This window comes from Leuresthes tenuis, unplaced genomic scaffold (genome assembly GCF_036924035.1).
Source record: "Leuresthes tenuis unplaced genomic scaffold, fLeuTen1.0.hap1 SCAF_9, whole genome shotgun sequence".
NCBI classification, from domain to species: Eukaryota; Metazoa; Chordata; class Actinopteri; order Atheriniformes; family Atherinopsidae; genus Leuresthes; species Leuresthes tenuis.
The window spans coordinates 15,107,938-15,119,193 of NW_027325363.1; the positions used below are offsets into that span (position 1 = coordinate 15,107,938).

Sequence of the window (11,256 nt, forward strand, 5' to 3'; positions counted from 1 at the left end):
CCGCTTAAATAAATCAAGTAAGCAGATGGTTTATAAAAAATATTTAACTTTTGTAAGGCCTTGGACTCATCTCTAATGGCAGTGTAATGCCATTTGTTTTCACCCTTGATCCTGGCTCTTTTAAGATCATCACTCCTAATTGTTTCTCATCTCACAATGCTGTGTGTGCCATTCTTCAGTGATTCATGACTACACATGACTTCTGTTTATCGCAACAGGGCTTGCAGTGCTGTGCTCATGGGCTAAGGAAAGACTAAAGGAAGGAAAGGGAGGATAAGAAGCCATTCTTTCCAAGCCACTGAGGCCAGACCCAAGAGAGAGTTGTTTGGGGGGTAGTCTGCTTGCCCTGAATGAGAGACAGCTATTGTCCATGTTGCTCCAGAGGATGAGGGGCTTTGAGCGGGCACTGGTGTGGTGAGGGGAACTGGGTAGGGGGGAGTGGGAGAGAAATTAGAATTTCTGCTCAACTCCGTCACAACAGCAGAGATTTCGACAAAGGGACACTTTGATAACCACAGCGGCCAAGAATTACACATTGCTTCTCCATGGTGATTATATGTAATAGAGGCATTAATCATAATAAATCAGCCCACTGACATGTTTCTTCAGTGCTGCAGTCTGGAAAGATTTTGTTATTAAGAAAAATACAAAAGGAGGATGCAGGAAAAAAGGTTAATGACATAAATGTATTATCGAGTGTTGCAGAGAGAAAATAATCAAGCAGGACTTATTCTGCAAAGAATCCCAAACCAGTGAAGATCTCCAGATGTATTTTGGCTTTGGATGCTTCACCAAATGACTAAACTACTGTGACAACTGGAGAAAAAAATTAAAGCAATACAAAGACACTTCAAAAGAGCATTTTCACAAAGGATCTTCCTGGTGTCTGACAGATGCATAATTATGAGTCATGAAGCAGGAAGCTGCTACTGCTGCCTGCAAACTGTTGGAACATCCTGCAGATGCACAAATGATGCCTCCGGAAGACAGCTCAAAGACCAGGAATGTCACGCTGAGGGACCTCCGCATTCTTAGTCATCCTATTCATATATCTATGAGTCACATAAGGAAGATCCTCACTGCCTTTTTTATCTCACCTTCTGTCTCAGTTTTCCATCACTGCCCCTCTCTCTCGGCCTCTCAGCGCCCAGCAAAGGCAGCAGGCTCCAGGCGCATGGTTACAGAGGAATGCAGGGTCCTGCTCTGGGTCGTGGCCAGTCTGCACTCCACTGATTTCTACTGTTTGGAGTTTGTGTTTTCCCATAGAAGCTTGTGGCCTAGTGCCTAACCTCTGTCTACTTTCTAAAACACAAACCCAGTCGTACTCTAAAAGTAAATTTGTGTGAATCTGCTGTGCTGGCCAGAAGCCAAAGTCAACACTGACCCAGAAGATGCCGAAATACACCACAAAATCTGGTAACACAAACACAAAGCTTACAGTCACAACCACAACGATAGATTTTTCATGACTGTGGAGAAAGCTGCCTGTGCAAAAGTCATTGTTATTATGGTCAGAAAACTATCCAACACTTTCATGTAGGAGCATCTTTTTTGATAACTAATCAAAAATCTGATTATCACTGTGTAGTTCAAAGCTTGTAAGACATATTCATTTGGATGTAATGTGCAGATAAATGGTAACTAAACTCAGATTGGATGAGTCTGCACTCATTTACATTCACTGACAGCAAAGAATGATGTAATTTGATGCAGTGTGGTGGACAGTTAGTGTGTAGCGCTTTAAGTGATGGATACAGGCTTTAAGTCCTGTGACAGGTTTACAGTTATCTTTGTTTTCTTTTCTTTTTATGGTCTCAATAGGCAAAACCGTTGCCTCAAAGATATTGTTCAACTCTTTGGGAAAGTATGCTTCTGCCAAGTAGCAACTGAATTGACTGAAAAAGAAAGATACAGCACAGAGAATCAAAACCTGTAGTTCATTCAATGGCACGAACTTTCCTGGGACTCAAAAAGTCAAGACCAACTGACCCCATGATAAAATAACCAGCTTTCAACCAGAACAATGCATGTATACAGTCTGGTTTAAAAAAAAAACAGCAACACACTGATTCAATTATATTTAGACTTAGGTTGATATGCATTACTTTACAAGTTTTTACAAGAACCATCCCTTGCATGTGGCGATGGTGAAATGCTCAACTCAAGGCTTTAAAATGGTGGTGCACAAACCAGAGGGTGCAGTCACTGGTTACATTAATCTTGTATGTACAGTCTATGACTACAGCAAGCAGATGGTAGGCTTAGGGAAACACAAAGACTTAAACAGGGAAAAACAGCTGGCCTGCCACACAAACTTAAATGTTCTCACTGGTACTGTTTAAGATCAAAACTGAAGTGTAGAAAACAACAATTTAACTCCCTAAAACAAGGGGTTTTAGTACCTGACCATTTTGAAAACCAAACTGACATCTGACACACTGCAGGGCGATAGCACAGTTGCAGTGAGATACAAAGCACAACAGAAGGAAAGAAAACTCAACTATTAAACTATTAGAATGATATTTTCATCATTTAATAAGAATATATGAGCTACTGATTCGAGTATGGCATTCTCTGAACCACTGTTGTGTTTTTGGTTTTGCTATTGTGATTTGTACATTGAGATGACCAAATCAAAGGGGAATATTTTGACCTTATTTTTCTTTTAACTGCAATTTTTTGTGTTTTTTAGATTTGATTTTTCTTGACTTTACAGTCAAGACTGAGTGACTGTGAGAACGCTGCTGATTTATTGTCAGCTGCCTGTATAACAGGGTGTACTTCAGAGTTGTTTTTACTAAGTGGAGAGGCAGACAAAGAGATGGGCGTTGTGACATGTTTTCCAAAGGTGGAAATGGAAGCATGTCAGTGGGGACAACTCCACTGAGACATTGCAAATGACTTATCCAAGGAATATCAGATCTTTGTGGGAAGCGTGTCAGTTGGTAAGTTTGTCCTACTGTCTCGCCATCATCCTGTGGAAGCTTCTCTTTATTTCCCTTGTCATTTCGCCGGTACTTTTTTTTTTAACAAAACAAAAGGTTTATTTGTTGGCTTCAACAAAACAGCTCTGTGGTGTCAGCTTCCAGGTGTGAGTTCAAGACGAAGGGTACAGCTAGATTAACACTTTTGCTTGACGCTGATGGAAAACCTCATAAAATTGAGGACAGTCTTCACTGTGATGAGAACAGGGCCACACTTTGTCCACACTGATGTGATGTGGGTTTACTGCATGCAACTAATGTGGTTCAAATATAGATTCTACAAAAGTGGACTGGATAGATTAGTGATATGATTGCCACCTTTCATATGAGGAGATCTGGGTTCAATTCCCTTGCTTGAAAGTCTGCCTATCTGTAAGTCGCTGTGGATAAAAGCATCTGCTAAATGCATAAACAATTGTAATTGTTTCGTATGATAAAAGAAAGTACAGATTTTCTTTTTCAAACAGAATTTGAGTGGCTCGTATCATGACTGTTACTTGGATCATTTAAAGTAGTCTTATTTAGTTAGAAACCTTCCAAAGCAACAATATATATATATTCAACCAAGTGTTAAAACCAGGATATATAGGAAGATATGGCAGAATAAAGGAAAAAAAAAAAGAATTCAGGAACGTATCTAAAAATGGGACACTGGGAAGGTTTTGGACACATTTCTGAAGCTCATATCATTTAGAGAGGAAGGATTTGATTCACCAGAAAACAAACAAAGGAAGCTGTCTGCTGGCCTGCTGCAGGACCAGCGGGATGGTTAGCTACCATAAAAGGAGCAGGTCTAGAAGTTCTCTGTCATAGACAAAGTAACTCACAAGACTTTTTATAGCTTATTATGCTCCTCCTATGTATCCCTGCTGCATCATTAAATGCTTAAACAAATGCTGTTTGCCAAGTGTTCAAAAAGGGATTTCCCATGATCGGATCTCCTCTGCAAGAAAAAGAAGCTCGGCACTGAGGCTTGAGCAAGGAAGGAAGCATTGTTGGTATTGTTCTGGATTGTAAAGCTTTTTTGTTTCAGTGCCACTGAAGTCACTGATGTACTGGAAGAATACAGTTCAACATCTGAGACTGTGCCAATGTAAATGGGAAAGGGTTAAGCAAACTGGACTTACAAGGTAGTAGGTAGCAGAAAAGGTCCAAATACTGTAAATTATGGTTTATTTTTCCCTTATGTCCTACATATACACTCACAAAGCAGAGCTTTCGTTGACGGTGGCCTACATTTCTTTACTGAAGGTCACAACATAACCATAATCATTTTAAGCCTTACCCTGACCTGAATAACCTGAACCCACGTCTTCACCCTGAAATCTGTTTGAATTATGAAGAATTGCATTTTCGTCCTCAGCAAAGGAAACAGGTCCTCACAACCTGACTGTATAACACGAGGAACACACACACAGACAAGTTTCCAAGCTACAAAAACTGTATTTATTTTCAAATCAAATGAAGAGAATTAATCATCAAAATATCCTTCTGGTTATTGGATAAATGACAAACAAGAAAGGTTGGTGGGTGTGCAGATACATACATATATGTATAATTGCTGAGATTTAAAACCTCTTTTCCAAGAGTGTCCTGGTCAAATAAGCAGCAATACACTAAAACTAAATAAAATATACAAATAGGTATAATAAAGGAACTATATAAAACAACATAAGTTGAACTAGCACAAGTTTAAGACTCCAAAACCTCGTAAAATATAACACCACAGTCATAAAAGGCTAAATGGAGACAGAATTGGTCAACACAACATTTACAACCCAAAATATGTGCTTCTAATATATTCAAAAATTCTTTGAATTAATTTAATGAGACAAGTTCCTCATACATTCAAATATGGAGTTTAAACATTTTATTTCAGCATGATTATGGAAGCAAAATACTCCAAAATCTCAAATGCTGACGAGTGCATGAAATAATGTTTTTTACCCATTAAATCTCTCCTTAACTCAAAATGTGAAGAGCTAAAGAAGATTTCACAAAAACTTTATATGGTTTTGTTTAACACATCACCAAGGAACGTTAACTGCTGATTTTGTATTCTATAATATACATTGTACAAATGTTTTTGTACAATGTCTTTTTCACATTTGTCTGAATGTTTATTTTTATTTTATATTTTCAATGTTGCTTATTTATCTTTTATGTTTCCTGTATGTATACTTTTAAATAATATATTCGACATTTTGTTCAACAAGAATCGTCAACGGCTCAGTGGTGTTGCGCAAACTCACCGGAAGGATGTGAAGAGAGATCACGTGACCTGACCAAAACAAGTATGGCGGCTACTATGAAGGCTGGGAGCCGTTTGTGTGGATTTTTTACTCGTTTTTCATGGTTTCACACGTAATTTTTGCTAAGTAATTGTTTTGCAAAGTTGCTCTTAAAATAAGTTTCATGGGCCGTGGTATGAATGGAGGGCAAAAAGCGAAACCCGGAAAAAACGGAAGTGTACGCTTGTTGTTTAAAACCAAACATCCGCTTCTGTAACGCGTGCGTTTGTGATGTTCTTTCGTCGTCCAACTGAAACGAAGATCGAAAAAACATGGTACATAAACGAACTTACGTTCAATTGAAAAACGAAATGCGTTTTCACCTGACGTTAAGAAGGAATTAACGGTCCGGACGAGATGTAACGTCTGAGTATGTCAGCCTGAACGAATAAGATGTTCTTAGACGTGGCTTCGACCTGAGCGTATCCAGAGGTAAACCGCTAGGTTAAAGATAAGTTACCATGGGTCTGGTGAACTTTGTGATATCCACAGTTGGAAAATGCCTGGACGCTGCCTGTGTACTGTTTGACCTGAACTTTCTGATCGTCCACACCGTGGTGCGGACTGTCGTGGCGGTTATCACTTTTATTAACAACCTGCCCGCCCTCCTTATTAACACTTTACAACAGCTGGGGAACTTCATACTGTTTTTCACCATCTCCGTGGCAGAGGCAACATCAGACCTAGCTCACAGTACAGTCACCTTGTGCGGAAGTGTGGTGCTGGCTCTGGAGGGGCTGCTGGAGAGCCTGAAGATGATGGGTTATCTGTCCATGCACGTCCTGCTTCGGGGGAAGGAGCACCTGTGTCGGGGTCTGCTATCAGTCCTGGAGGGCTGTGGCATCGCCGTCAGCCTGGTTGTCTACTTCACCAACACCGTAGTAAACTTTGCACTCATTGCCACCCAGAACATGTACCTGGCAGTTGTCGGTGTGTGGCACACGGTGTCCAGCCCACTGCAGAAGGTGCTGGAGCTCACCCTGACCTCCCTCACTTTTCTATACAGCTGCCTGGCCGGTACATCAGCTTTCCTGTGGTCTCCTTGTAAACTGGTTTTGGACTTTCTGGTGTCCCTGGTGCACATGTTCATCAGTATTTTCATACTGAACATCTATGGCCTCCTGCTCACTGTCACTATCACTCTCACGACCACCGCCTACCTGAATCCAGAACTGACCCGACGGGCAGCTCTGCGCATTGTGGATTACATTCACTCTTTTCCTGTTGTGCGTAGAGTGCATCTGTTTCTCTACCGTCTTGCATCAGTCCTGTGGAGCATCCAACATTTTCTACGCCGCAACATACAAGACCTGCAAAGGATTCTCCGTCACCGCTACCTACCGGAGAGAGGATTTTGGCAGCAGCTGTCTCAACACAGCGGCCATCTGCGCCTGGCACTGCGGACACAGTTCCACAGGGACAATAACAACAGAGTGAGAGGTGACGGTGATCCTGGAGAGGAGAGGCGGCACCCGCCAGACGGACGAGCTGGAGATGGAGCCCACCAGGAGCTGCACAATTTAGCTTTCCCCTCGTCAAGCACAGAAAGGCCGCTAAAGAAGCTGTCGCCTTCAGGCAAAGACAGCAAACCTCTGCCTGCTGACAATCTGCTTACTCTACTAAAGGAGCAGGAAGAGAGGAAGAAGTGTGTGATCTGTCAGGATTGTATCAAAACGGTGGTGCTGCTGCCCTGCAGACACCTCTGCCTGTGTAGAGATTGTACAGACATCCTTATGCGGCAGCCTATATACCAACAGAACTGCCCTCTCTGTCGTCACATGATCCTCAACACGATGGACGTGTATCTATGAAGGACCAGCAGAAATGGATCCATGGACATCTAACAGCTAAGAGCCTCACAACCTTAATTTACCACAACAGAAATTAGTTAAATGATAAGTCTGGTGATATTTTATACTTCATTTGACGACAGCATAATCTCATGATTAACCCAAACACTGCTGTTCCTTAACTCTTCCATGCAGCCTCAAACAGATTCATTCCACTTGTAAAAGTGTGTTTGTATTTTTGAAATTGAAACGGATAGTTCTGAAGCTGCTGGACTCTGGGCACACATGGGTAACGCCTGATGAGATGTGAGCTTACTGCTCGTTCTGGATCGATTGAGTTTTCCAGAATGTCGCCGGACTTATTCTACTAAATTTGGCCTCAAATGTTTGCACTCATTGAGAGCTGCAGAGGAATACTAACAGCATGTGCTGTGACCCAATTCTGTGCAGAATATTAACTGTATATAGGACATTTTTGTAGTCGGTACACACTACATCGTCATACTTCTCTGATTTAGGTAAATGCTACTTCTGAATGTATTTTGAGGCAGATGTTTTGAGTTTTTTTGTTTGTCTGAGGTGCAGGTGAGACGATTGTGTCCATCAGATTTGCATACATGCGTGTTACCTCGGAAAACCAGTGCAGCGCTCGACATGTTTGACGTGTATTGTCCAACATCCAACACAACTCAAAGTTTGGACAGACTTTTGGCATCTTTTAGGGATTAAACAGCAACAGTTTTCTGATTCACTTGAATATAGGTCACTATGTCAGAGACTAGCTGCCTATTTGAGCCGTGTTACCGTAGTAACCCAACGATGTATCTAAATAAACTAATGTGACCAGTTATTTAATGAAAATGTACACTATACATATATATCACTATGAAAAATGAAGCATTATACACCTAAACTGAGGAGTTCTTGACATTACAGCTGGGCTACACACCCCTTTACATGCAAGACTACTGCACTGCATTGTGGGAAATGTTGTGGTATCAACCATCAGTGTTTTTTGGGTCCTTTAATGTTTCATTACAGCGTACTTCAGTCCTGTCTAGAATCGGTCTGCGGTATGGATTTGGTACACGACGACAGTGTCTGCTTGTTTTTAATGTTCCAGTATTGCCGCGCTGAGTCTGAGGAGTCATAGGCATGTTACTCCCTCGGTGCCCTCTCTAATGCTGAAATGTTTACCACCACTGATGTCTTAAAATGTTGTGCGTTCACTGGGCTGAGAGGATTAGAGCAGCCCTGTGCTTCACTGCTTGAGCGTACAAATGGTTCTACACGTGCTGTCCGTGTGAGTGCTGCATGCACAAGCTCAGAGTCCCAGTGACAACAGACTTCAGACCACAGCAGCAGATCTCATGACCACTTTGACTCGTGCTGCATTATCATCTCTCGTGGAGATCAGACCTTTGCTTTATCCCTGCTGTCTGTTCTATTGATAGGGCTTTTTCCGGTCTCCCTCCTGATGTGTGTTACAGTCACCACCAACAAATAATCCATAGACGGTTTCCTCTTTCTTTTGATGCTGTAAGAAAACAAATTCCTGTTGTATAAAAAGGACCATAAACTAATAAGGCCCAACAATTTAATTAGCTGTGACTGCTTGTGTTTTTGCTGCCTAAACTGTTAGTATTGATCTGTTTACAGGACATTTTGACACCAAATGTTGCAGTTTTTTGTTCTGGTTGATGTGGGATCAGATTTGTTGACGGGAGAAAGTTCCATCTGACATCTTTTCATTTTATTGTGTAATTCAAAGAAATGTGATTTCTCAATAACCTTTGTAATAACAGATACTGAATTCACCCTTTGCCCAGCTTGATCTTACAGATACTGATGAAAGTGATTTGAATGAGGTTGTAAATGATTTCTAGAGACTGGTGGTTACAGACTGCTCCTCTCAGGTATTTCTTAAGCACCAATGGCGTTCTTTACGCAGCATTGCAGCGGACAGACAGCAGCTCACGCGAGCTCCATCTGTTGCTACCTGCAGTACGTATGACACGCGTGAACAGTGTGGGACAATGTGATTTGAAAACACGGATGCAGCGTGTTTTTGAAAATGTGACGGCTGCCACGTAAGTGACAAGTTCTCTGTTCACAATAAAAAAAGACAAAAAGAATCAGTGGTCTTTGATCTTCTTCACAAGCTCAACACATAATGTTTTAAGTGCTCTTACAGCTACAAACTGAAACAAACACCTTGGAATTATTAGGTCTGCAACCAGTGATTTCTAATGCAAAATTATGTATTTTGGTGTGGGAAACACACAAAAGTGTGGTTTTTAATACATTTTACCACTGAAATTAACCAAAAACAACTACCTGCACAGGGCTCAGGAGCAGAAGAAGAATGCAGAACCTGAAGGATTCGTGTTGCAGCCGATTGTGTGAAAAGTAGGTTGCAAGTGAGAGGTCAAAATAGACTTAGAAAAATCAGAGAGCTGGCTCACTAAATGGTGTGAATTTCCTTTGATTCTCAGTGTGGTATCACTGAGTGCAAATTGGAAAACCGACTAGGAATAAGATGCAAAGGCCAATTATAAAAAGTCTCAGGGTCCCTCTTTCTCTTCTATGAAATAAAACAAAGGAGCTCACAGCCATAAAAAAAAAAAGGGACTCGGGTCACAGGAGTAAGGTTTTCCCTATTTTGAGGCCACATTTTTGTGTATTAAATGCACAACATGCAAGTCGTCTTTCACCCTGACTCCACTGTGACGGCCGAATGAGGCCTGACACTAAAAACACGATTAGATTTTTGGAAGGTCTCTTAAATATAGACAATAGCGCTGTCTTTTCTGTGGCTGCACTTTTGAATGAGCCACATCAGCCCAGAGAAAAATAGAACAGTGAGGAAGAGGGCCATTTCAAAGGGTTTCTTTAACAGAATGATATTCTAAAGCATGGCGGGTGAAAAAGCACCTTTATAAATAATAGATATATTTACCTCCCAGGTCCTGGTTTTGTTCTCACAGCTGAATAGAAAACGTAGTAAATCACTGCTGTGATCACAGCCACCTGTGCTTTTCCCACCATGTCACCAATCACATTGTTTAAAGGGACACACATCCTGCGTGGCCCCTTGGAGATTTTTAGATTTCCACCATTGGAAATCAGTGAGAAGTATTTCCATAGAGGCTGTGGACACACAAGACTTCTTTAATCAGAGGACATGTCTGACACCAAAGATAATGCAACACTTGAATCCAAAGATAGCTCAGCTCTCACATCTGTGAAGATAAAGGGATGGCTGTGTGTAAGAGTTTCTGTATGGGGGCTGCAGATAGGCAGCAGGGCTCACGGAGTGGGGGAACTTTATGGCCATTTGGGACTCCTTCTACAAACATATGACAATTCATCGGAGCCTTGTGGTTTACATCTTCATTCTGGTTCCCACTCTAAAAATATCCACAGCTTCACGCAAGACATCCGCTAAAATTTCAGTTCTAATGTGTTTTTACTGGAGCAATGGTGAGAAGTATGTCTATAACATCATATGGACATTGTCATAGTTTACAGATGATTAATCAATTATTGGTTGTGGAAGTCTTCTATGACTCAACGGTAGATGTGAAAATCTTATCAACTTCAAAGTTTCGCCTCGATAAATGACGAACCGTGCAGTCTGTGAGGGATCAAAAACAACTCAGGGGCTGTTTATTGTCTCCTGACCTTCAAGTTCAGCATCAGCAGTGTTTACATGTTAGCTGCAAATAAAGACTGTGTTAACAGAGGAGAGGAAGTTTGGTGTCAGGAGAAGAGCAGGAAAGAGTAAAAACCAAGGAGAGCTTTATACATCAGGGATCAGACCTCTTCCCTTTGACCCCCGTGGTCCTGGCTGTGAACAGTGTGGGAAAACTTCAGCGCATGCATCAGGCTCCATTTTTTTTCTGTTTATGAGCACTGTATCCATTCCTTACACTCAACCTTTACTTCTCCATCCTCTCCACATTGCAAGCTTTAATCTCGGTGTTTAAATGAGTGGAAAACCTCCTCCGAACCCTCTCCAAGCCATTCTAACGCAGATTTTGCCCTTAAAATGTCAAAGTTAGAGAATTTGTATCGGCTAGAAACAGTGCTGACCCGGAGCTGACCCTAACATTTTATTCCCTCAAGGGGGTCCATGAACAACAGGAGAATATTCCTGCATGAATGAGCTGGAAGTGTTGTAGACTATGA

The 11,256-nt window shown here is 41.5% G+C and overlaps 1 protein-coding gene across 1 annotated transcript; it reads left to right on the forward strand.

The window, feature by feature from the left end:
* Nucleotides 1-5,288: 5,288 nt before the first annotated feature.
* Nucleotides 5,289-9,187, forward strand: rnf26 (ring finger protein 26). Its single transcript, XM_072392495.1, has one exon. The coding sequence runs from the start codon at nucleotides 5,737-5,739 to the stop codon at nucleotides 7,084-7,086; it is 1,350 nt and encodes a 449-aa protein (XP_072248596.1). The 5' UTR covers nucleotides 5,289-5,736; the 3' UTR covers nucleotides 7,087-9,187.
* Nucleotides 9,188-11,256: the final 2,069 nt, after the last annotated feature.